Source organism: Bos grunniens, chromosome X (genome assembly GCF_055505025.1).
Source record: "Bos grunniens cultivar Pamir isolate PY7600 chromosome X, Bosgru_T2T1.0, whole genome shotgun sequence".
Lineage (NCBI taxonomy): Eukaryota > Metazoa > Chordata > Mammalia > Artiodactyla > Bovidae > Bos > Bos grunniens.
The window spans coordinates 63,062,237-63,089,550 of record NC_141194.1 but is presented as its reverse complement, the minus strand read 5'-3'; the positions used below and the strand labels follow the sequence as shown (position 1 = coordinate 63,089,550).

Below are 27,314 nucleotides of genomic sequence, written 5' to 3'. Positions count from 1 at the left end.
AAGAACACTGGAGTGGGTTGCCATTTCCTTCTCCAACGCATGAAAGTGAAAATTGAAAGTGAAGCTGCTCAGTCGTGTCTGACTCTTAGCGACCCCATGGACTGCAGCCCACCAGGCTCCTCTGTCCATGGGATTTTCCAGGCAAGAGTACTGGAGTGGGGTGCCACTGCCTTCTCCAGTAAGTAAATAGAGCATGTCTCAAAGTCAGATTGTTCCTAACTAGCCTTAACTTTGGTATGTTTGATTTTAAAGTTGGTCTGTGGTTTTTACTCATTTGACCATGGTGTGGTAAAATAAACTGGACTTGGAGTCAGAACATTTGATTTCAAGTCCTGACTCTCACTTGGTTTTATGTCTCTGGGCAAGGTCACTTCACTCTCCTGAGTCTTAGATCCAGCTGTAAAATACAAACAGTAAACACATCACTGGATTCTTTTTTTTTTTGGTGACAATGAAAAGAGGTAACATATGAGAATAGTTCATAAACTGTAAAGTGCTATAAAAATGTGAAAGGTTATTATGATCACACTGGAACCAGTTTCAGTGAGACGGTATAGAACACTACTACCTGTTCAGACTGGGTAAGAATCTGAAAACATGAAAAGAACCCCTCTGTGCACCCAGGAAGCCCTCTCAATTAGCCCTGGGTTCCATATAGAGCTTGCCCAATGAACGCCCCTCAGTGGAGCCAGTGCCTCTGAATAGGATCGAGGGGCTGGCACATTCTCACTGGCAGTGAAGACTAATGAATAGAACTCCTGAAAGAGATGAGCTGCCTCCTACCCCTTGGATGTTCTTCTTGGACACCTTAACTAATTTTGTTGGCTTCCATTCCTCATCATTCCCATCGCCGTCATCATCATCATTGTCCTCAGGTTCATTCACAGAATATTCCGAACAGTATTTTAGATCTTCGATGTCCATGCTTTGCTCCAAAAACTTTTCTTTAAAACGGGAAGGTTTGGGCTAAGAAAAAAGGTTTGGAATGGTTATTTAACTAAGAACAACAACAACACATGGATCCTATCTTCTCAGTAGCTGCTGCCAGCTACATTCTCAGAGCATAGATTTTAGACGCCCTCAAAGATACCCCACTTGGCTTTACCAATCAGAATAAAATTCTGCTTTAGCCTTTGACCTTACAGTCTTTGAAGGGAAAGAAACTGAAGGGACAGAGGCTGAGTAATCTGAGGGAGGAGGGAGAGACTCATGATATGATAAGTATCTTTAGATGGACAGCTGAACACTGCTCTTTGTTCCTCCTTCTCAGCTGTGTTGCATAATGCCTGTACATGGCCTAAAGACAGGCTTCTAGGGAGGGAGAAAGTCTATTTTCCTCGAGATTGAACTTCAGTTTTATCTGGGACTCCAAGGAAACTTGAGATGCTGGAATGTGGGAATTTTAACTCTCAACCACTCCTAAAAAGGTGATTTTTGCACACTCACCACAAACCTTGGCTATGCAAAGGTATCACAGGCACTGAGTAGTTTACCTTAGGTGGGATATATTCAAAAGAAGAGTCTGGAGACAGAAGGGTATCCTTAGGAAGATGAGATTTTTGTTTGCTGGCTACTTGGAGGAGGTTCAGTTTCTATTTGAAAAGAAAAGACAAAGTATACTTTTCAGGGAAGCTTCTGAGTGTTCATGGATGAAACATAGAATCCTAATTAGCTTAATTTTAAGCCATGGTAAAGTGAGGCCAGATAATAGCAAAGTAGGTTGAAGGATTCCCACTTCACAGGATCAGTATTAGATTTAGAAAGGAGCAAATTTAAATATGTCTTTCATATCATCTGAAATGCACATGACTGTATCACATGGAAACTAGATGAAGACCTCATAAAATAGAGCCAAGTCACTATATATACTAGGAGGTGCTCCCAAGGGCTGGTCTCAGTTGCAACAGGGTCTTCCAGGGCTTATTAAATGGGTGGGAAGCTGCAGTACCTGCTTCATGAGTTCATTCTCTCGCAGAAGCTGCTGATTTTGCTCACACACTTCCCGCATCTTCTCAAGTTCTTCATCCTGCTTCCAGATAATGCAGTGATAGGTGGGGTTATTTTGGGTACTACATATGGGTTACCAAAGAACTCAGAGATGAAAACACACTACTGCCAAGTTGCTGGCAGCAGATGGTTTTTGCACAGCAGGCATTGGCACCCAGAAAAATGCCTGATCCCGACCAATTCCTAGATGTCCTGAATGCCACCTCTATTCCAACATTCCCAAGCAGCCATGACCACACTCGCAGGAAGCATGGGCGCTGCCCTATACACCTTCTTCATTTTTTTCTATTTTCTAGCCTCATAACCCTTATTCACATCAGGATGCCAATAAAGAAACCCACCCAGAGAGTCAGCTGTTTCTTTGACATCTTTGGATGCTTTTGTCCATGCTTCTCAACACAGATTAAGAAGTGTATTTGCTGCACTAATGAGCCTGAATAAACTTTCTTGGCACTTAAGACAACTGGATTCATGTACATGACCTTAACAAGTTTGGTTATGTCTTCAATGAGAGGTGCCAAGGAAAACTTAGAGACTGGTGGTTCAGGAAAAAGATGCTAAGTTGGATAAAATAGCGCTCCAACATGCTATTAAAGGGTGTGGTGTTTCCAGACTCTGGAAGAAATGCAGACCCCAGGCATTTTACAAACATGTCAGGTCTTAACTCATAGCAGGCACAGAAAGAGAGAGCTAAATGCCCCTAGGATTCTACTGGATGATTTAACTTTCTCAACTCTTTAGAGCTCAGGGTTGAGAGAAAGAACGAGGAGGCCTTAAAGTCTGGTACGAAGTATATACTTTCATTTCTGTACCAAAACAGAGGTTATCCTATGTAGGGCTACATCCTAAACATCCCTAAATTGACCAAATAGGGCTAACAAAGCAATAGAGGCTACCATTATAAACTTCTTTTCAGTAGGTAATTTTTTCTGCAGGTTAAACAATGGTCTAAATCAGATAGAGTTCTAAGTCAGGCCTGTGGACCCCATCTCTGGAGAGCTTTGCCTCATGTCCGTACCTGACACTTCAGGGTGTTCAGCAGCTGTTGTTCCTTTTCACTGACTGACTCTTCTAGCTGCTTCTCCGCCATTTGGCTTTGTTGCAGCTGACTGAGGAGGTACAGCACCTAGAGAAAAATACAACCCAATGGTACCAAAGGAATAAGAGGAAAAAGGAATTTCAGTTTATTCCAATAAAGGACAGAAATGGTATGGACCTAACAGAAGCAGAAGATATTAAGAAGAGGTGGCAAGAATACACAGAACTGTACAAAAAAGATCTTCATGTCCCAGATAATCACGATGGTGTGATCACTCACCTAGAGCCAGACATCCTGGAATGTGAAGTCAAGTAGGCCTGAGGAAGCATCACTACAAAGCTAGTGGAGGTGATAGAATTCCAGTGGAGCTATTTCAAATCCTGAAAGATGATGCTATGAAAATGCTGCACTCAATATGCCAGTAAATTTGGAAAACTCAGCAGTGGCCACAGGACTGGAAAAGGTCAGTTTTCATTCCAATCCCAAAGAAAGGCAATGCCAAAGAATGCTCAAACTACTCACAATTGCACTCATCTCACACACTAGTAAAGTAATGCTCAAAATTTTCCAAGCCAGGCTTCAGCAATATGTGAACCGTGAACTTACTGATGTTCAAGCTGGTTTTAGAAAAGGCAGAGGAACCAGAGATCAAATTGCCAACGTCCACTGGATCATCGAAAAAGCAAGAGAGTTCCAGAAAGACATCTATTTCTGCTTTATTGACTATGCCAAAGCCTTTGACTGTGTGGATCACAATACACTGTGGAAAATTCTGAAAGAGATGGGAATACCAGATCACCTGACCTACCTCTTGAGAAATCTGTATGCAGGTCAGGAAGCAAGAGTTAGAACTGGACATGGAACAACAGACTGGTTCCAAATAGGAAAAAGAGTAGGTCAAGGCTGTATATTGTTACCCTGCTTATTTAATTTATATGCAGAGTACATCACGAGAAACGCTGGGCTGGATGAAGCACAAGCTGGAATCAAGATTGCTGGGAGAAATATCAATAACCTCAGATATGCAGAAATTGAAGAAGAACCTTATGGCACCTTTGTGGCATAAATTGAAGAAGAACTAAAGAGCCTCTTGATGAAAGTGAAAGGAGAGTGAAAAAGTTGGCTTAAAGCTCAGCATTCAAAAAACTAAGATCGTGGCATCCAGTCCCATCACTTTATGGCAAATAGATGGGGGAACAATGGGAACAGCGAGAGACTATTTTTTTGGGCTCCAAAATCACTGCAGATGGTGACTGCAGCCATGAAATTAAAAGACGCTTACTCCTTGGCAGGAAAGTTATGACCAACCTAGACAGCATATTAAAAAGCAGAGACATTACTTTACCAACAAAGGTCTGTCTCGTCAGGGCTATGGTTTTTCCAGTAGTCATGTATGGATGTGAGAGTTGGATTATAAAGGAAGCTGAGTGCTGAAGAATTGATGCTTTTGAAGTGTGGTGTTGTAGAAGACTCTTGAGAGTCCCTTGGACTGCAAAGAGATCCAACCAGTCCATCCTAAAGGAGATCAGTCCTGAGTGTTCATTGGAAGGACTGATGTTGAAGCTGAAACTCCAATACTTTGGCCACCTGATGTGAAGAGCTGACTCATTTGAAAAGACCCTGATGCTGGGAAAGATTGAAGGCAGGAAGAAAAGGGGATGACAGAGGATGAGATGGGTAGATGGCATCACCGACCCAATCGAGATGAGTTTGAATAGACTCTGGGAGTTGGTGATGGACAGGAAGGTCTGGCATGCTGTGGTCCATGGGGTCACAAAGAGTCAGACATGACTAAGCAACTGAACTGAACTGAACTGATGCAGTTATTCCTCTGTGATTTCAAAGAAAATTATTCTCTTTTACTCTCATGGCTTGAAGTAGTAAGAACAGCCACAGTATTATCAGCATGTTCATCTTGGTATTAAAGTTGGAGCTTAAGGGACTTCCCAGTGGTCCAGTGGTTAAGAATCCACCTGCCAATGCAGGGAACATGGGTTTGATCCCTGGTTGGGAAACTAAGATCCCATACGCCATGAGGCAATTAAGCTTGTGTACCACAACTACTGAGCCCACGTGCTCTGGAACCCTTGGGCCACAAATACAGAGAAGCCCGTGTGCTGCAACGAAAGATTCTGCATGCTGCAAATAAGACCTGGGACAGCCAAATAAATAAGTAGATAAATATTAAAAAAAAATTGGAAGCTAAGAGCCACTGTCACTGGGACGTGTAAACTTAGATAGGTCATTTTTCTGTTTCTGGTTTCTTATTGGCAAAGATTGGAAAAGACTACATGGCCTTTTGAAGGAAACTTCATACCTCCCACTATTATTATTTTAAACCAACAACAGAAAGCAACGATGGTTTGTTTCTCAGTATGGCTTCTTGGCTTGCCAGCTTACCCTCTCTTGGTGCTGTTGTTCCATTCTCACCAGCTCTGCCTGTAACTCTGCTTCTATTTCAGCAAAATGATTTCGTTCCTCAAACAGCATCTTCTGCATGTCAGCATGGCTGGCCTTGTTCTGTTTCAGGTTGCTTTCAAGCTTGCTGACCTGTATTTTGGAGGAGACCAGCTGGAAGGGATAAAAGAAGATCAGTTTATTTGGAGAACGGTCACCTTTCCCCATTCATTAGGCAGGAAAATATCAGCTTTCTTGAAACTGACTGAGAAATATTCTTCCATTTCCAAGTCTAGTCTTATTTTTTCATGTCATATGGATTCTACCATTGAATAGTAACAACACCATTCAAACCAAGAGCCCAGACAGTTATCTGCTGAGATAGGTATCCTAGAGCTGGAAGCCACCACTAAGGTCATTTAATCTTTTGTTCTACTTCAAGGCAAGAATGAATCTAACACAAAGAGTATAAGACAAATCCAAATTCTGATATTCAAAAAGTTCTTCCTTAATTTTAAAGAGAAATCCATAAGTCACACCCTTATGGCTAATTATGTCTCATTTCAGAATGCCTGTGTTCACATGTTGGAACTCGTAGACACATTAGCTGAAACTGCAACTTTGGCTCTTTAGGTTAGATTGATATCCTATAGTGACCTAGTTTTATATTCTCTACTAGTCCAGATGGTGAATATCAAAAATACCAGTGTTCACAAGACTAATAAGGATTTCCTTAGTAGGATAAATCTGCTAATCCAACACAAAAATGTATAAAGGATAGCATTGCTCAAACTTGCAGAGTTAGAGTTTGTATGCTTGCCTTAATCACCAGAGGTGATCAATTTTAATTCCTTTTGTGACAATGGATGATGATACATTATTTTAAGGTCAGTAAAGACGGATTTTCTTTAAATGAATCTTTATATGTCAAAGGTTTTGTTTCTCCTAGATTGTACTTAAAACTTTCTGAATACATATCAGGTGTGTTTTAAAAAGTAGTATAGTATAATATTTTATGTTTGATCAGTGGCCTACTATGGTATCTTAAACTTTTCATAACAGTGAACATTATTGAACACCTGTTACATGCCAGGCATGAGTATCAGCTTGCAAGTTATATATATATATTTTAAGTGACCAGGCTGTACTTGCTCACACAAACCTTTACCCATAAAACTATTTCTCTAATGATAGTGTCATTGTGGTTTCTACCAAGAACAGTGGCAATAGCACTATGACAATATTCCAGGCTAACATTTTACTTCAAACCACCAAACCAGACCCCTAATAGCTGATAGGAAGAAATATTTACTTCTCCAGTTAAGTATTTCAGGGCACACTTGGCTTCCAGAATGGTAGCAATATTCTCCCAGCGGTGTTTTAGTCTGTCTTCACTTTCTGCGTCCAGCAGCTTCTGCTGTAGGTCAGCAATCTGAGCACTCCTTCAGGGAAAGAAACAGTGTGCCTTATTGCTAGTAGCCTCAACATCAAGGAAAGGGAAGAGCTCTAAGGAGAAACTTCAAATACTTTTATGGACAGAGGTATCAGTTAAATATCACTTAAATAATGACTGAGTCATCTGGTTAGGATTTTATACAGTATCTCAAATCTTGTTATAAAGGGACTCTAAGACTATCCAAATGTTTTTATTTTATTAAATACTGGTTGAAATAAGTGGGTCATACAGTGGGCTTGGAAAGATTTGTTTTAGTGAGGCTTTTGTTGTAGCACATTGTCTATAATATGACTTTGTCTTGAGGCCATATAAGCTGGAATTGTGACATGGTGGCTCATATTTACAAGGATAAGATTCAGGTTAGAGACTTTAAGGAAAACTCAAAAGAATGAACAGGTGAATGCTCTTTGCTGGAATTGAACATCAAATACATACCTATGGCTGGTGTTGTGAGAAGTTGTCTTAAAGCACTTGCCAAAGGACTGAGAAGTTTCTAAGAAAACTAGATACCATGATACTGGTTATAGCTTCCAGATACTTTATGATCAATTATGGCCTGAGACCAAGGTCTGCATAATATTTCAGTTTAATCAATAGCTTCTTTCTCAAATTTGCTAGGTGTCCAGTGAGAGGGAGTGTACTGGCATGTGTGTAACATGCTGCTGCTGCTGCTAAGTCACTTCAGTCGTGTCCGACTCTGTGCGACTCCATAGATGGCAGCCCACCAGGCTCCCCCATCCCTGGGATTCTCCAGGCAAGAACAATGGAGTGGGTTGCCATTTCCTTCTCCAATGCATGAAAGTGAAAAGTGAAAGGGAAGTCGCTCAGTCGTGTCTGACTCTTCGCAACCGCATGGACTGCAGCCTACCAGGCTCCTCCGTCCATGGGATTTTCCAGGCAAGAGTGCTGGAGTGGGGTGCCATCGCCTTCTCCAGTGTGTAACATGCAATAAGGTACTATAAAGAAAATGGATACTAAAATAATCTGAGACAGCAGTTCTTAACTTTTTGGGTCCCAGGACCCCTTGACACTCTTAAAAATTATTGAGGACCTCTAAGAAATTCTGCTCATATACATTTTATCTATAGATATTTACACTATTAGAAAGTAAAAGTGAGAAAAATATTTATTAATTCACTTAAGGTCAAAGTAATCCATTATATATTAACAATTAGACCTCCAGTGACACTGTTTCCAAATAAAGTCACATTCTAAGGTCTGAGAAGGACATGAACGTGTGTGTGTGTGCATGTCTTTCTCTCTCTCTCTCTCACACACATACACACACACACACACACAAAACAACATTTTCCAATACAAAAAACAATGCAGTAAGAAGGGTGAGATTGTTTTACACTGACGTATCTCTGTAATGTATGGCTCAGTAGAAGACAGCTGGATTCTCGCATGTCCCTCTGCATTTAATCTTTTGTGACATGTTCTGGTTGATGTAAATGAAGGTAGTCTGGCCACACATGGATATGTAGTTGGACAAGAGAGGAGCATTTTAATTTAATTTTAGCCTCACTGCACAGCTTGTGGGATCTTAGTTCCCTGACCAGGGATTGAACCCAGGGCACTGCAGTGAAAGTATGGAGTCCTAACCACTGTACCACCTGGAAATTCCTGGGAAATTCCTCAATAAAACTGTGGATATTCTTCTTTGAGACTACACCAAAACCCAACAAGTTCCTTAAAAGAGTTGAAATGTAGTTACTTGCCAACTGAATGGATCTTTTACTCTTACGTGATTCTGTAACATGTCATTTGGACGGTCATACAGAACCTTCAAATCAACACATTTTGTTACACAACAGAAATGAGATAACAAATGTTAAGATCACTACTGGGTGCATTAGAAAAGTTATGTAAAACTGTCAAGCTAACAGTGATGGATACACATCATACACAAAATCTAAGTTTTGCGTGAAAGCTCAAATTTTATTTTTGGTGACAAACACTGACAGTTGTTTTCCTTGATGTAACAGGCTCACTCTGCTCATTTTTGAGAAAATGTCTGCCAAGTACCCAAGTCTGAATAACCATACTTTGTCTGTCAGTAGTTCTTTCAAGTAAAACTGATGTTCTGTGAAAAAAGAGGCCTGTCAAGCTCACACCTCAAACTGCACAAATGCTTTTCCTTGAGACAAACATCAGCCTTTGACGTCAGCACAAGTGCTTTATGCATTCTTCCCATTCCGTCACTCGGAACATTATAAAGATCTGAACTCAAGAGTTGAGATTTTAAAAAATTAACAATTTTTATTGTTTTATCACAGCCATTCTTGAGTAAAACTGACTTTTAAAAAAATGAGAGTGTGTGATGATGAAGTATTCAATGATTGCTAGTACAGGTTTGTGCTGGGCTTCTCAGGTGGTGCTAGTGGTAAAGCACCCGCCTGCTAATGCAGGAGACGTAAGAGATGCGGGTTCAATTCCTGGGTTGGGAAGATCCACTGGAGGAGGGCATGGTAACTCACTTCAGTATTCTTGCCTGGAGAATCCCATGGCCAGAGGAGCCTGGCAGGCTATGGTCCATGGGGTCGCAAAGAGTCAGACATGAATGAGTGACTGAGCACAACATGTGGCACAGGTTTGTGCCATTGCTTTGATTCAAGCCAAGGTGCTAGCAGTTTTGTCCACTATTGCTTTGGCATTATTATGGCAAATGTCAATACAGTAAAAATGGCAAACAAGTTCTTAATATTATTATAAAAACAGGGAGTCACATAGGTTCCCTGAAAGGGTCTCAGAGATGCCCAGGAGACTGTACACCATACTTTGAGAACCCTGGTCTAATATGTGGTCCTTTCCTTCAACAAGCTTACAATCTGTCTAGATTGACAAGACTAATAGATGTAAAATAATCAATAAATATAAAGATAACATATATCATCTGTACTATATGACTGAGTACTGTAATTTCTGAAGGAGTTTAGAGAAGAGGAAAATTAGTGAGGGATGAAGAGTCAGGGAAGGCTTCTTGGAAGAGGTGGGCCAGAACACTAGAGTTGTTTTATCTATCAAATGCCCTTTCCTATCTTTAGAGAAATTCCTTTGATTAAACTCACCTTGGTCTAATTGCACTCTACCTGGCACCTGCCCTACATTTATATAATCATTTACTTATGCACAATGGTGTGCAGGTAAATGTTTAACAAACAGCACCTAAAAATACCAGATCTGATTTGTAGCCTTTGCTAGTTTCCATAGTGTAAATATTCTCACCACGAGCGATTGTAAGCTATCAACAGTTTACAGCATACCTGAAATTTTAACAAACAATTTCAACACACCACTGTCAGTCAACATAATGTTTCTACTTGAGAGCAAGGACAATGCCATCTATACTTTCTATATATCCCAACTACATCTAGTGTAGCACAAAGTGAAGTAAAGTGAAGTCACTCAGTCGTGTCCAACTCTTTGTGACCCCATGGACTGTAGCCTATCAGGTTCCTCTGGCCATGGGATTTTCCAGGCAAGAATACTGGAGTGGGTTGCCATTTCCTTCTCCAAGTGTAGCACAAAGCAGAACATCAATTGCTGAGTGACTTAAAGACATATCCGAAGATATACAGCTAGTGTGTGTTGCTGAAAACAAATTAAATGATCTCCAAGGTCTTCTGGGCAATAAAATTCTATTATACCTAAGACAGTATAAAATATCTATCAAAGTTCTGTTACTTATAGATTTCATAGATATTTAAAAGACAGTAATAGTGATTAAAGAGAAGAGCATTTACCAAGCACTTCTAAGATGCCAAGTTCTGTGTTATGTACTTTACTTTCTATTTATTTTTTTGGCTGTGCTGAGTCTTAGTTGCTTTGTACAGGCTTTCTCTAGTTGCAGTGAGTGGGGGTTACGCTTTGCTGAGGTGCTTGGGCTACTCATTGTGGTGGCTTCTCCTGCTGTGGAGCACAGGCTGCAGGTGCATGGGCCTCAGTAGTTGTAGCACACAGGCTCAGTCGTTGTGGCATCTGGGCCCTAGAGAGCACGGGCTCCAGCAGTTGTGGTGCATGGGCTTAGTTGCTCTGAGGCATGTGGAATCTTCCTGGACTAGAGATTGAACCTGTGTCCCTTGCATTGGCAGGAGGATTCCTTTCCACTGAGCCACTGGGGAAGTCCTATACTTTACTTTCTAATCTCGTTTAATGCTCATGATAGTTTACTTATGCATTTTACCTACTTTGCTGATGATCTCTAAAATTCTTTCTCCCAGGTTGTTGATCTTCTGGTATCATTTATTGGGTTCCTCTAAAGTTTTGTTTTTTGTCAGTTCTTGTGATATATCATGGACTTCCCTGGTGGCTCAGACACTAAAGATTTTGGAATTAGATAAAATGGGTTTCAAATCCTGGTTCTTTATCATCTTTAGCAAATTTTTAAAGATCTTTCAACTTTAGATCTCTAAAGTGAGAAGAGAACAATGATGCTTATCTTATAAGGTATATATCTCACAGAGAGACTGAATGAGAAAATGTATCTAACATGCCTAGTGAAGTGTATAGTTCAAAAAATCATTATTTTCTCTTGTTTCTCCCACATCACAAAGCTTTTGAATCACTGATTGATAGCTTCTATTTTGATTCAAGGCATAAGTTTTTATAATGCCTTAGAGATAGTACCATTACCTGAGTTCCATTTCAGTCTCTAGGCTTTCAATCTGCTTTTTAATGGAATCCTCTGATGCAGGAACTTGACCACGCAGTTCAGCAAGTGAGAATGTTCGCCTCTGTAAAGAAGGAGTGGGGATGAGGGTGAAGCTCTAATTGGAAAGAAGTTCTCCAAATTAGTGAGGGTTTCTGTGGGGTGTAGAGTATGATCATTGGCAATATATTTCCACAGAGCACTTACCCGGAGTTTAGGAGGTGGATTCTCCCCAGATTCCATTTTTAATTTGAGTTGAGCCACATCCTGAGCCAGAATCTTTCTGTCTTCCAGAAGGTCATTCAGATGGCGTTTGGCTTCCTCAGTACTGACCATTATCTCAATTTCATTTCCAAGCCAACTCTAGAAGATAAATCAGTCATGTTAGGTTAAGGATGAGGAATCTCTGGCCCATGGGCTAGATTCACTCCAGGTTTAATTTCACTTGAACCAGAGCCCAAGTAAGTAGAAGTGAGATTTCCATTTGTGCCAAAACTCACCAAAAACCCCAATAGTTCTCTAAGAGCCTTTAGTAGCAATTTCCAAAAAGGTCACAAGAAAGCTTTCTGCAGAAAATCTTTCTTCAGATATCCTAGCATTTCTATGTATTCTGTCTTTACCTTCTCCATTTTCTCCTTAACTTTTGTCCATAATAAGTCATAACACAGAACTGAAGTATATTTTGATCATCTGTTCTACTTAATAAACAGTAACCATTATTAATCTTTAAAATAGATCAATGGAATTTTTTAAAATGCAATTAACTAAATTCAGTTTTTAGAAAGGTAACCTGGACTTCCCTGGTGGTACACTGGGTAAGAATCTGCCTGTCAATGCAGGGGACATGGGTTCGAACCCTGGTCTGGGAGGAACCCACATGCCATGGAGCAACTGAGCCTAAGCACCACAACAGCTAAGCCCATGCTCTAGAGCCTGCACACTGCAACATCTGAGCCCATGTGTTGCTACTACTGAAGCCCATGTGCATAACCTGCGCTCTACAACAACAGAAGCCACCACAATGAGAAGCCTGTGTATCGCAATGAAGATCCAGTGTAATAAAAAACAGATACTTTCAAAAAATGAAAAACTTCTTTTTTAGATGAAGATATACCATGCTAAGAGTAGTCAAAGAAAGCTAGAGTGGATATATTTTTATATTAATGGTTTATTATTAATTAACTATTATTAATCAAATATAATTATTTGGTATTAATCTGGAACCAATTCTGGCAATCTGGAATCAAAATTGCTGGGAGAAATATCAATAACCTGAGATATGCAGATGACACCACCCTTATGGCAGAAACTGAAGAGGAACCAAACAGCTTCTTGATGAAGGTGAAAGAGGAGAGTGAAAAAGCTGGATTAAAACTCAACATTCAAATAAATAAATAAATAAATAAAACTCAACATTCAAAAAATGAAGATCATGGCATCCGGTCCCATCACTTCATGGCAAATAGATGGGGAAACAATGGAAACAGTGACAGATTTTATTTTCTTGGGCTACAAAATCATTGGAGATGGTGACTACAGCCATGAAATTAAAAGATGCTTGCTCCTTGGAAGAAAAGCTATGACCAATCTAGACAGCATATTAAAAAGCAGAGACATTACTTTGCCAACAAAGGTCCATATAGTCAAAGATATGGTTTATCCAGTAGTCATGTATGGATGTGAGAGCTGGACCATAAAGAAGGCTGAACGCTGAAGAACTGATGCTTTTGAACTGTGGTGTTGGAGAAGACTCTTGAGAGTCCCTTGGACTGCAAGGATATCAAACCAGTTAATCCTAAAGGAAATCCATCCTGAATATTCATTAGAAGGACTGATGCTGAAACTGAAGTTCCAATACTTTGGCCACCTGATGTGAAGGGCCGACTCACTGGAAAAGACTCTGATGCTGGGAAAGATTGAAGGCAGGAGGAGAAGGGGATGACAGAGGTTGAGATGGTTGGATGGCATCACTGACTCAATGGATATGAGTTTGAGCAAGCTCCGGGACATGGTGAAGGACAGGGAAGCCTGGAGTGCTGCAGTCCATGGGGTTGCAAAGAGTTGGACATGACTGAGTGACTGAAAAACAACAAATACAGAATTTGCATTAAAGAATATTATTACCCACATTTATATGGGCAATAAATCTATGACAAAGGAGGCAAGAATATACAATGGGGAAAAGACAGCCTCTACAATAAATGGTACTTGGAAAACTGGACAACTACATGCAAAAGAATCAAACTGGACTACTTTCTCACATCATACACAAAAATAAATTCAAAATGGATCAAAGACCTAAACGTAAGACCTGAAACCATAAATCTTTTTAGAAGGAAATATAGGCAGTGAGCTCTTTGACATCAGTCTTAATAATATTTTACTAAGTATCCTCAGGCAAGGGAAACAAAAGCAAAAATAAACAAATGGTACTACATCCAACTAAAAGCTCTTGCATAGCAAAGGAAACCATCAACAAAATGAAAAGGCCATCTACTGAAAGGGAGAAGATATTTGCAAATGATATATCTGATAAGAGGTTAATATCCAAAATACACAAAGAACTCATAGAACTCAACATCAAAAACAAACAAAAACAAAACTAGGTTTTAAAATGGATAGAGGATCTGAATAGACATTTTTCCAAAGAAGATATACAGATGGCCAACAGACACATGAAAAGATATTCAACAGGGAAACGCAAATCAAAACCACTATGAGATATCACCTCACACCGGTCAGAATGGCTATTATCAAAAAGACAACAAATGATAAGTGTTGGTTATCCATTTTAAATACAGCATTGTGTACACCTGAAACTATCAAAACATTGTTAATCAACTATACTCCAATATAAAATACAAAGTTTAAAAAAATTTCAAAAGAAACAAGTGTTGGTGAGGCTGTGGGAAAAAGGGAACCCTCGTGTACTGTTGGTGAGAATGTAAATTGGTAAAGGCATGATGGAAAACAGTATGGAGATTCTCAAAAAATTAAAAATAGTACTACCAAATGATCTAGCAATTCCACTCCTGGGTATTTATCCAAAGAAAACAAAAAGCATAATTAGAAATCATATATGCACCCCAATGTTCATCGCAGCACTATTTACAATAGCCAGTGTACAATAACCTAAGTGTCATCAGTAGGTGAATGGATAAAGATGTGGGATATAGGTATATATAAGATGGGATGTTACCCAGCCATAAGAATGAAATCTTGCCATTTGTGACAACATGAGTACACCTAGAGGATATTATGCTTAGTGAAATAAGTCAAAGATAAACTATGTGATTTCACTTATAAGTAGAATCTAAAAAAACAAAACAAATGAACAAAACAGAAACAGAGTTATAGAGAACAAAAAGGTAACTGCCAGGGGAGAGGGAGGAAAAAATAGGTAAGGGAGACTAAGATGTACAAACTTCCAGTTGGAAAATAAAGGAGTCAAGGGTATGAAATGTACAGTGTGGGGAATATAGACAATAACTATATAATATCTTTGTATGGGGACATATTGGAATTGGACTTATCATGGTGATCATATATTGAATCGCTGTTGTGTAACAGGAACTAACATAGTGTTGTAGGTCAATATACTTCACAAATAAACTAACAACTCATAGCAAAAAAGGTAAGATTTGTGGTTTTCACAGGTGGGGTGTGGGGGAAGGAGGAATTGAATGAAGGCAGTCAAAAGGTACAAACTTCCAGTTATGAGATAAGAAAGTATTAGGGATATAATGTGCAACATGATAAATATAATTAACACTGCTATATGCTATATATAAGTTGTTAAAAGAGTAAATCCTAAGAGTTCTCATCACAAGAAAAAATTTTATATTTCTTTAATTTAGTATCTATATGAAATGATAGATGTTCACTAAACTTATTGTGATTATCATTTAATGATATATATAAGTCAAATCACTATGTTGTACACCTTAAACTTATGTAGTGCTATATATCGATTTATCTCAATAAAATTGGAAGAAAAAAGGAATATTGTCAAGGATAAAAAAAGATAATTTCATAATGGTAAGGGAGTCAATTATTCAAGAACTTAATCCTTAATGTTAATGCCCATAATATACAAAGCACCAAGATATTTGAAACAAAATCATATATAAGCCAACAAAGAAGATAATGTAGAATCATAAATATACTCAACTGATCCAAAAGAAGCCAGAAAACAAGGAAAAGGGAATGAAGAACAGATGGGACAAATAGAAAAAATTTGCCTGCCAATGCAGGGTACACGGGTTCAATCCCTGGTCCAGGAAAATCCCACATACCATGGGGCAACTAAGCCCATGCGCCACAACTACTGAACCCTGCATGCCCTGCATGCCCAGAGCCGGTGCTCCCCAACAAGAGGAGCCACCTCAAATGAAGAGTAGACCCTGCTTGTTGCAACTAGGGAAAGCTTGTGTACAGCAATGAAGACCCACTGCCATCAAAATAAATTAAAAACAAAACAAAACAAAGAAGGCACAAAGAAGTTAAAGCTAAAAGGATTTTTAAAAATATACCATGATAACATTAAAAGAAAGCTTGAGGGACTTATTATCAGAAAAAGTAGATCTCAGAACAAAGAATATTGCTAGGAATAAAAAAGATCATTTTATAATAATAAAGGGATCAATTAATCTTAAATGTTTATGCCCCTAATAATAGAGCTTCAAAATATATGGAGCAAATCTAGAACTATAAGAAGAAAAAAACAAATCCATAATTCTAGTTGAAGATTTCAATACCCATTTCTAAGTAATTGACAGAACAAGTAGGCAGAAAATCAGCAAGGAAACAGTAGAAATGAATAGCACAATCTATCAAATTGACATGATTGACATTTATAGAACACTCTATCCAACTATAGCAGAATATACATTCTCAAGTACACAAAGTGTGAACATTTGCCAAGACTGACCATTTTCTAGGTCATAATATATCTCAATAAATTCAAGGGAATTCAAGTCATAAAAAGTATATTCTCTAACCACAATGGAATTAAATTAGAAATCATAACAGAAAGATATTTGGAAAAATCCCCTAATATTTGGAAACTAAATAACATCCTTTAGATTTCATTAAAGGAGTATTAAAGGGGAAATTTATAGCACTAAATGTTTATATTAGAAAATAACTCAAATCAATGACCTCAGGTTCTACCTCAATAAACTTTAAAAAAGCCAATTAAATCCAAAGCAGAAATAAGGAAATAATAAAGATCAGATTAGAAATTAATGAACTGGGGTTTTGGGGATAGTTTTTTTAACTGTGGTAGAATATACATAACATAAAGCTTACTATTTTAACCATTTGTAAGAATGAGCTGATTCTTTGATAAACCTTAGCCAAACTAATCAAGAAAAAGGAGAAAAGACAAAATATCAGTAATATGAATGAGACAGAGGACATTACTACAGCTTTTACAGATATTAGGAAGATAATAAGGGAATATTATGAATAACTTCATGCCTTTATGAGTTTATTCATTCATGTGTTTGGCATAAAGTTATTCATGTCAAACACACAAACTACCAAAGCTCACTAACTGAATTACAGTTAACCCCTCCTCTGACCCAAAGCAACAACTAACAGAAACATCCTTCAGGCCTAGATGGCTTAACTTGTGAATTGTACAAAACTTGTAAGGAAGAAACAATATTAGTTCTATACAAACTCTTCCAGACAATTGAAGAGGAGGCAATACTTTCTCACTTATTCTAGAAGGCCTTGATATCAAAACCAGACAAAGACATAAGAAAACAACAGACCAATGTCCCTCAAGAATACAGATATAAAAATTGTACACAAAATTTTTATTTTAGCAAGATCTTAATTTATATATTGTTGAACTCAACAATGGAGCTTCCTCACTGGTTGAGCGGTAAAGAATCTGCTTGCAATGCAGGAGATCCAGGTTCAATCCCTGAGTCAGGAAGATACCCCTGGAGGAGGGCAAGGCAACCCACTCCAGTATTTTTGCCTGGAGTATCCCAAGGACAGAGAAGCCTGGTGGGCTATAGTCCATAGGGTCACAAAGAGTCGGACACAACTGAAGCAACTGAGCATGCACGCATGTACACACGAGCTCAACAATACATAAAAAGGATGATATATCACCACTAAGTGGAGTTTATTCAAAGATTGCAAGGCTGACTCGATATTTGAACTTCGAAATCATTTACCAAATCAACAAACTAGACACAAAAAGTATTTGGCAAAATCTATATCCACTCATCGAAAATTCTCTTGTGGACCCGTAATTAGAACCCACCAGGCCTTTTCACTGCTGGGGGCCTGGGTTTGATCCCCGGTTAGGGAATTAAGATCCTGCAAACTGTGTGGTGTAGCCAAAAAAAAAAAATTATATCCATTCAAGATAAGAACTCACAGCAAACTAAGAACAGATAAGAACATTCTCAAGCTGATAAAGGACCTCTATGAAAAACCTACAGCTAATATCACACTTAATAGTAAAGACTGAATATTGTTCCCCTGAGATCAGGAACAGAAGGGTTTCTACTGTCATTTCTCCTATTCAGTGTCATCCTGAATGTCCTAGCCAATGCAATAGGGCAAATAAAATAAATAAAAGACATATATATTATAAAAGAAGAGATAAAACTGTATTTATGGATGGCATGATTATCTATGTAGAAAGTCCCAGAGAACCTACAAAATAGCTACAAAACTAATGAAGGCAGAAGATAAAAATTAATATACAAAAGTCAACTGTATTTCTATATACTAGCACTGAACAACTAGATAAATAATTTGGCAGTTTCTTGTAAAGTTACACATCCACTTACATTGTTGTTGCTGTTCACGTGCTAAGTTGTGTCTGCCTCTTTGCGACCCCATGGGCTGCAGCACGCCAGGCTTCCCTGTCCTTTATATGGTCACACTTACCATATGACCAAGCAATCTCACTCTTAGGTATTTACTCAAGTGAATGACTGACTACCTTTGTTATACAGAAACCTGTATGAGAATGTTTTTATAACCGCTTTATTCATGAGCACCAAAAACTAGGAGAAAAACGACTCCAAGGTAACCTTTAAATGATTAGATAAAGTGAATAGATAAAGGAACATCCATACAATGGAATAATATAGGCAACAGCATGGATGAGCTTCCCTTGTGGCTCAGTGGTAAAGAATCCACCTGCCAATGCAGGAGACACAGGATATGTGGGTTCAGTCCCTGGGTGGGGAAAATCCCCTGGAGGAGGAAATGGCAACCCACTCTGGTATTCTTGCCTGCAAAATCTCATGAACAGAGGAGCCTGGCAGGCTACAGTCCATGGGGTTGCAAAGAGTTGGACGTGACAGTGCACACAGACACACATGGATAAATTTCAAATGCCTTATTCTAAGTGAAAGAAGCCATACTGTATGTTTCCAGTTAAGTGACATCGATACAATGCAAAGTGAAAACAATAATGACAGAATGCAGATCACTGTTTATGAAAGGCCGGGGATGGATGTGGGAGATGACTACAAAGTGTTACAGGGCAATTTGGAGGGGATAACTATTCTATATTTTGATAATAACCAGTTTTAACATCAAACTTACAGAACTGTACTACACTAAAAAGGGTAAATCTTACTGTATGTCAGTTATATTGTAATAAAATAAATTGGAAAAAAATCAATGCCATTTGCCATACTGAGTAAAAACAAATCATAAGATCATCTCAAGAGGATTCAGAAAAAACTTTTGGAAAAACCCAACATCCAGTCATGATAAAAACCTTTCAGCAAACTAGGAATAGATAAGAACTTATTCAATCTGATACAAAAACCTATAGCTAATATACTTAACGGTGAAATACTGAAAGCTATCCTTCTAAAATTAGGAACAAAGCAAGGATGTCCTCTTTTCATCTATTCTACTGATATTTTACTAGAGGTTCTAGCAAGTACAATTAGGTAAGAAAGGCTTTTTTTTAGGGCATACAGAGTGGGCAAGGATAAATAAAATTGTCCCTATGTGCAGATGACGTGATCATCTACATAGAAAATCCAGTGACAGAAAGCAGATTAATGGATGCCTGGAGATGGAGGGGTAGAAGGATAGATTGGGTATGGGAGGGAGGGATTACAAAAGTGGACAAAGAAAGTTTTGAGCCTGATGGACACTGACATTATCTTGATTGTGGTGATGATTTAAAGGTGTATATCTGTGTCAAAACTTTTAAAAATGTACACATTAAATATGTATAATTTATTGTAGGTCAAATATACCTCGATAAAATTGTTAAAAAATTTTATCTGCTCAAAGTTTATGACCAACAGGGATCAAGACTCAGGAACAGAAAGAGTTCACTACTCCTATTCTTTAACAACCATTTGGAGGTAATCATATCTTTGGGAAATAAGGTTTTCAGGTAGAACTTCAGATTTTATAATGTTTACTTCTAAATAAAAAGAAAGCAACTTCCCATTTTCCCCTATCCCCAGTGTACATAAGACAAATGGTGGTTCAAGCTGTCCATACCTTCACTCGAGCCGCAGTGCCTTCCATTCCACGACTCTGAGACTCTTTCCGCTTATCTGCGACCTCTCGCTGTTTTTGGAGAGCATCCTTGAGACGCTTGTTGGCAGCTGCTGCCTAAATAAAAATGGTTCATAGTAATGTTGAATTAAAGGGTATGAAAGAAGAACATTCTTATTTCTAGCATAAAAATTCTATGGGTCTGAATTCTATAGGAACCACATTTCTAAATCCCCATGTACCTAACACTGGTTATGGCTTAAGAGCCTAGGGGAAGTACACATTTCAAGGAAGTACTGCAGACTGATAGTATCTAGAAATGTCATACATCAGTATTTCTTTTTTTTTTTTTTTGTAAAGAAGCAAGTCCAATCAGGAAAAAAATCCTTATTTGAATACTGCCATTTTCAGCAGGTTTTATGCTTGACCAACAGGGATCAAGACTCAAATTGCTGTCAAGGTTGGTATCCCTGGTTTCTCAGGACACTGGCTCATTTAAGGGATGCTATTCTACCAGCATCTAAGCCTGAAAGTGATAATATACTTGACCTAGCAGACTGGATTTTCTTACCTCCTCAGTTTTACGTCTGAGCACATTAGACTGTTTCTGGAAGTTTCTTTCAAGTTTGAGCAGTTCATATTGCCTCTTGCGGTCCTAAGAAGAAAAGAGTCAGATTTTTAATTGCTATTCAGCTAGTTAAAATAAAACCTTATAATGTAACTGAAGAGTCTTTCAACAGTACAGTCATTATGGAAAGCAGAATGAAAATTCCTTAAAAAATCAAAAATAGAGACCATATAATCTGATAATCTCACTACTGAGTATCCATGCAAAGGAAATGAAATCGGTATCTTGAAGAGATACCTAAATTCCCATACTCATTGCAGCATTATTCACAATAACCAAGCTATGGAAATAACCTAAGTTGACAAAAGTTGTTGACAAACGAATGGATAAAGAAAATGTGGAATATATTGCTGCCTGAACAACACAAGGTTAGGGGTGTCAACTCTCATGCAATCAAAAATTTGTGTGTAACTTTACAGTTGGCCCTCCATATCTGTGGTTCTGCATCCATACATTCAACTAATCGTGGATAGTATAGTGCATGTGTGCTAAGTCTCTTCAGTCGTGTCCTACTCTTTGTGACACTATGGACAGTAGTCTGCCAGACTCCTCTGTCCATGGGATTCTCCAGGCAAAAATACTGGAGTGGGTTGCCATGCTCTCCTCCAGGGGATCTTCCTGACCGAGGGATCGAATGTCTTTTATGTCTTCTGCACCGGGAGGTGGGTTTCTTACCACTAGCACCACCTGGGAAGCCCCTGAACAGTATAGTAGTGTAGTATTTACTATTGGAAAAAAAACATGTGTAAGTTGACCCATGAAGTTCAAATCCATGTTGTTCAAGGGTCAATTGTATACACAATGGAATATTATTCATTCACAAACAAGAAGGAAATCCTGCCATTTGAAACAACGTGGATGAACCTGAAGGTCATTATGGTAAATGAAATAAACCAGACTGAGAAAGACAAATACTATATGATCTCTTATATGTGCTAAGTCGTCTTAGTCGTGTCTGACTCTTTGTGACCCTATGGACTGCAGCCTACTAGGCTTCTCTGTTCATGGGATTTTCCAGGCAAGAATACTGGAATGGGTTGCCATGCTCTCTTCCAGGGAATCTTCCCAACCCAGGGATTGAACCCACGTCCTCTGCATTGTCAGGCAGCTTCTTTACCACTAGCATCACCTGGGAAGCCCTCTCACTTATATGCAGAATCTAAAAAAGTTGAACTCATATAACCAGAGAGTAGAATGGTAGCTATCAGAGACTGAGGGGGAGGGGTGAAGAAAATGGGGAAAGGTTGGTAAAAGGGTATAAACGTTTAGTTATAGTGTATAACAAAGTAACTATAGTTAACAATACTATATTGTATACTTAAATCTGCTAAGAGAGTAGATATTAAGTGTTCTCACACTGAAAATAAAGGGTAACTATGTGAGGTCATGGATTTGCTGGAATCAGAAAATGTCATATTTCCAAGTTTCTTCTCTTTCAAGATTGTTATGACTATTCTGGGTCACTTGCATTTCCATATGAATTTTAGGATAAATGTGTGAATTTCTATAAATAAGCTAGACAAAATTTGGTTGGGATTGTGTTGAATCTGTAGATCAATCTTGGGGTATTCCAACCTAATATTAAGTCTTCCCACTCATGAGCATGGGTTATTTTTCTTTTCACTTAGATCTTCAATTAATTAAAGGACGTTTTGTAGTTTTTAGTATGCAAGTCTTACACTTGTTTTGTTAAGCTTATTCCTAAGTATTTTATTCTTATTGGTGTTATTATAAATGGAATTGTCTTAATTTCATTTTCAAATTGTTAGTTTTTAGTGAAGAGAAATATAACCAAATTTTGTGCATTGAACTTATATCCTGCAACCCTCCTGCTCATGTATTTGTTCTAACAGTTTTCAGTTGATTCTCTAGGATTTTCTATATACAAGATCATGTCATCTCTAACAGAGATAGTTTTGCCTTTTCCTTTTCAATCTAGATGCCTTTCATATATCTTACTTGCCTAAGAGTCCTGGCTAGAAACTCCAGGACAATGTTGAATAGAAGTGGTGAGAGTGGATGCCCTTGTCTTGTTCCTGATTTGATGAGAATTCAGCTGTTAATTTTATTGGGATTTCTCCATATATGATGAGTCATTTTATTTTGCTGCTTTTAAGTTTTTTGTCTTTGTCTTTCAACATTTGGACATGATGTGTCTTGGGTGTGGATCTCTGTAAATTTATCCTACTTGTAGTTGATTGAGCTTCTTAGATGTGTAATGTTTTTTTAAATCAAATTTAGAAGGTTTTCAGTCATTAGATCTTAGAATATTTTGACTGTTGTTTCATTTATTGTTCTCATGAGCTACCAGTCTCCTCCTAATTGTTCACTACCAAAATTTCCATAGTTTTTGACAGCATATTTAGGTTTTAACTTCCCCAGATTCTGTTGCGAAATAAAGCCAGTCCCCTTAGGGAAAACTTCATTCCTATGGCCTGCCTCTCCCCCGGGCAGAACCATCTGTACCACTGTTTAGGACCTGGTGGGACAGCAGCCCACTTCTCTGAGTGACATCTCTGTTCTAGGATTAGGATGCTGAGCAGGGGCAGCATACCCTATTTTTCTTGGTTTGCCTCTCTTGACATGGAACCTACATCCTATCATTAGAGGGGTTAGGATAGTCAGATCCCAGTAGTTGTGGTCTTCTGCAGCAGGGGTAGAGCTTCCACTCTGTACACGGGGGTGAGATGGAAGAAGGGATCCCCAGACCTCTTGGCTGCTCTTACTCAAAAAAAAAAAAAAAAAAAAAAAAACACAAAGCTTTAGCAAAATGGGGCTGTTGGGTAGGAGGGAGGGAGTTGCTTGAAGCTCAAAGGCTACAGACTCTTCGCTGTTCTTATTGAGATTAAATAGATTTCCTGGAATGAGCATTACTTCCTTATGCCCTTAAGATAATTTCCAGAGACTTTTAATGGTTGTTTTAATAAATGTCACTAGTTGCACTTCTTTTGCTGGGAAGAGAGTCCACAAAGCTCCTTGTGCCACCATTCCTAAAACATTTCTCTCATTTCTTGACTCAACATATCACATTCTGGCCTGTTCTAAAAATGATCCCAAATTAATGTTCTTTCCTATGCTTTCTAAGATCACTGTTACTATTCTAATCCAGGTCCCTATTATCTTTCTGGATGATGCAATAGCTGCTTGTGTTCTGACCTCTAGATTCCTAATACTTTAGTTTGTTTAACACCTGAAGCCCAGATGTATGTTGGAAAGCTGTAATTTGCTGATATTACTTCGTTTCTCAAAAATCCTAAAAATCTTTAAACTAACAAAATAAACTTCAAATTTCCTGAATCTTTAACAATCCAGCTTCAACTCGTCTTTCCAATGAAATCTTCCCTGACTATCCTTCATCCAACATGGATCATTTGCTATTCCTTGAAAATTCCGACAAAGCTGTTATCTCTGTGTCTTCATTCCTGTTCTTCCATTTATCTGGAATGCTGGCATTTACCTCTGTCAAAATCCTCCCTATTGTTCAAGGCCTTTTCAGTTATCATCTTTTTAGTCCAGCTAGAAGTGTGGTTCCCTTTCTTAACTACATTGGCATTTTAGACTATTTGTAAAGTACAAGTCTCTTTATTTCTTGTACTGAAGAAAATTATGCTTAATTTTTTATGGTTTTAATTTTTTGTTTATTCTTATAAAAAGATAGGAACTGTTTTCAGACCTTTGAAAAATTCCATGAGTTTTTTAAACCTTCTAAATAATTTTTAATTACTTTAGAAATATTTTAATTTAAAAATATTTTTAAATAAAACATTTTTAAAAAACGGTACACTCTTTTTCTTAAACATTTTCTTTTCTAATTAGTCTCCAGTGTATGTATTTGGTAACCACCTGGGCTGAACCTTGCTGGATGTCAGAACAACAATAAGAAAAGGGAGGTGGGAGGAGGTTCAAGAGGGAGGTGACATATGTACACCCATGGCTGACCAATGAGGATACAAGGCAGAAACCAACACTGCAAAGCAACCCCTGCCAGCCAAAAATAAACAATTTTTTATAAAGTAAACAAATTAAAAAAAAAATTATTTTCATTATTTTCTGCTTTCCCGATTATTATCCTCCCTGGTACTACATTACATGCAAATATTACATAAACTTCACTATCTTAACATCACTCTCAAATTAATATATTGGAACACTAACTTGTTGAAGAAAACCATGTTTATGTCCCACTTTCCCATTTAGACAGATATTCTCTTTTCACAACAGATTTCTTTTATAATGCTCAGTAAAAAATAAAACTACCATCACCTTTAGAAATTATATTCTACCACTCTGTAGATAAGACATTCTTCAAGGGCAGAACACGTATACTACTCATCTTTCTATTTTCCATGGTATCTAGTGGATAGTACCTTGCACATAGTAGACGTTTAAAAAAATTCATGTTAAATTCATGAATGTATCATATATTTAGAGATCCAGTTGTTAGAAGAGAGGCTTTAATGCTAGTCAGCCCAGAAAAGTGTTCATTAGTTAGGACTCTGAGAAGTTGCAGTTACTTACCCGTTCTTTTAACTGGATTACTTCTTTGTCTTTTTGTTGCTTCCATTGTCTAAACCTCTCTGCATCCTCTTTCATCTGACGCATTAACTGTACCCGCTGGTTTTTTATCACCTATGAAAACAAAAATCAGCACAAGTAGTAGTCACCTGCACTTATTCTGGGCTGATATACAGATGGATAGACTAACCATTAAGGAAAGAAAATCCAGAGCTGAGCTGAAAAGTTTGCCAACAGATTTTCTGATTATGCTTGCAATACTCCTTACTATGCTTGCACAGGGTTTCCAAGTATAGACTATACAAATAGACACTCTGAACAAATAATAGAAAAAAATAGTTCAGTCACTCAGTCCTGTCCAACTCTTTGTGACCCCATGGACTGCAGCATGCCAGGCTTCTTTGTTCTTCACCAACTTCTGGAGCTAGCTCAAATTCATGTCCATCAAGTTGGTGATGCCATCCAACCATCTCATCCTCTGTCGTCCACTTCTCCACCTGCCTTCAATCTTTCCCAGCATCAGGGTCTTTTCTAAAGAGTCAGTTCTTCACATCAGGTGGAGCTGATATTGGAGTATCAGATATACTTGCAAAGTATTGGAACTTTAGATTCAGCATCAGTCCTTCCAATGAATATTGAGCAGTGATTTCCTTGAGGATGGACTGGTTGGAACTCCTTGCAGTCCAAGGGACTCTCAAGAGTCTTCTCCAACACCACAGTTCAAAAGCATCAATTCTTCAGTGCTCAGCTTTCTTTAAGGTCCAACTCTCACATCCATACATGACTACCGGAAAAACCATAGCTTTAACTAGATGGACCTTTGTCCACAAAGTAATGTCTCTACTTTTTAATATGCTGTCTAGGTTGCTGCTGCTGCTTCTGCTGCTGCTAAGTCACTTTAGTCATGTCCGACTCTGTGTGACCCCATAGATGGAAGCCCACCACACTCCCCCGTCCCTGGGATTCTCCAGGCAAGAATACTGGAGTGGGTTGCCATTTCCTTCTCCAATGTGTGAAAGTGAAAAGTGAAAGGGAAGTCGCTCAGTCGTGTCCGACTCTTAGCGACCCCATGGACTGCAGCCTACAAGGCTCCGCTGTTCATGGGATTTTCCAGGCAAGAGTACTGGAGTGGGGTGCCATTGCCTTCTCCAGCTGTCCAGGTTGGTCATAGCTTTCTTCCAAGGAACAAGTGTCTTTCAATTCCATGCTGCAGTCACCATCTGCAGTGATTTTGGAGCCCCCCAAAATAAAGTCTCTCACTGTTTCCTTTGTTTTCTCATGAAAACAAAGTGCCATGAAGTGATGGGACTGGATGCTATGATCTTCGTTTTTTGAATGTTGAGTTATAAGCCAGCTTTTTCACTTTCCTCTGTCATCCTCAAGAGGTTCTTTAGTTCGTCTTGGATTTCTGCCATAAGGGTGGTACCATCTGCATATCTGAGGCTATTGATATTTCTCCCGGCAATCTTGATTCCAGCTTGTGCTTTATCCAGCCAGGCACTTCTCATGATGTACGCTGCGTATAAATTAAATAAGCAAGGTGACAATATACAGCCTTGACATGCTCCTTTCCCAATTTGGAACCAGTCTGTTGTTCCATGTCCAGTTCTAACTGTTGCTTCTTGACTGGCATACAGATTTTGCAGGAGGCAAGTAAGGTGGTCTGCTATTCCCATCTCTTGAAGAATTTTCCAGTTTGTGGTGATCTGTACATTCAAAGGATTTAGCATAGTCAATGAAGCAGATGTTTTTCTGGAATTCTCTTGCTTTTTCTATGATCCAAGGGATGTTGGCAATTTGATCCCTGATTCCTCTGTGTTTTCTAAATCCAGCTTGAACACCTGGAAGTTCATGTATTATTGAAGCCTCACTTGAGAATTTTGAGCATTACTTTGCTAGTGTGTGAGTGCAACTGTGCGGTAGTTTGAACATTTTTTGGCATTGCCTTTCTTTGGGATTGGAATGAAAATTGACCTTTTCCAGTCTTGTGGCCACTGCTGAGTTTTCCAAATTTGCTGGCATATTGAGTACAGCACTTTTACAGCATTATCTTTTAGGATTTGAAGTAGCTCAGCTGGAATTCTATCACCTCCACTAGCTTTGCTCATAGTGATGC

General features: G+C 38.5%; 1 protein-coding gene across 4 annotated transcripts in view; it reads right to left on the bottom strand.

Moving 5' to 3' along the window:
• KIF4A (kinesin family member 4A) overlaps window positions 1-27,314 on the bottom strand; it is a 129,594-nt gene that overhangs the window by 13,402 nt on the left and 88,878 nt on the right. For 2 of the 4 annotated variants that reach the window (XM_086389908.1, XM_086389909.1), the window contains exons 18-28: window positions 25,202-25,312; window positions 20,627-20,710; window positions 20,059-20,172; window positions 11,758-11,913; window positions 11,535-11,635; window positions 6,756-6,885; window positions 5,447-5,617; window positions 3,026-3,133; window positions 1,949-2,029; window positions 1,494-1,592; window positions 784-966 (exon numbers count right to left, since the gene is read on the bottom strand). In XM_086389908.1, coding sequence (XP_086246034.1) covers window positions 784-966; window positions 1,494-1,592; window positions 1,949-2,029; window positions 3,026-3,133; window positions 5,447-5,617; window positions 6,756-6,885; window positions 11,535-11,635; window positions 11,758-11,913; window positions 20,059-20,172; window positions 20,627-20,710; window positions 25,202-25,312 — 1,338 coding nt within the window. The remainder of the gene's footprint in view (window positions 1-783; window positions 967-1,493; window positions 1,593-1,948; window positions 2,030-3,025; window positions 3,134-5,446; window positions 5,618-6,755; window positions 6,886-11,534; window positions 11,636-11,757; window positions 11,914-20,058; window positions 20,173-20,626; window positions 20,711-25,201; window positions 25,313-27,314) is intronic. The other 2 variants (XM_086389910.1, XM_086389911.1) reach the window with 1 other exon arrangement.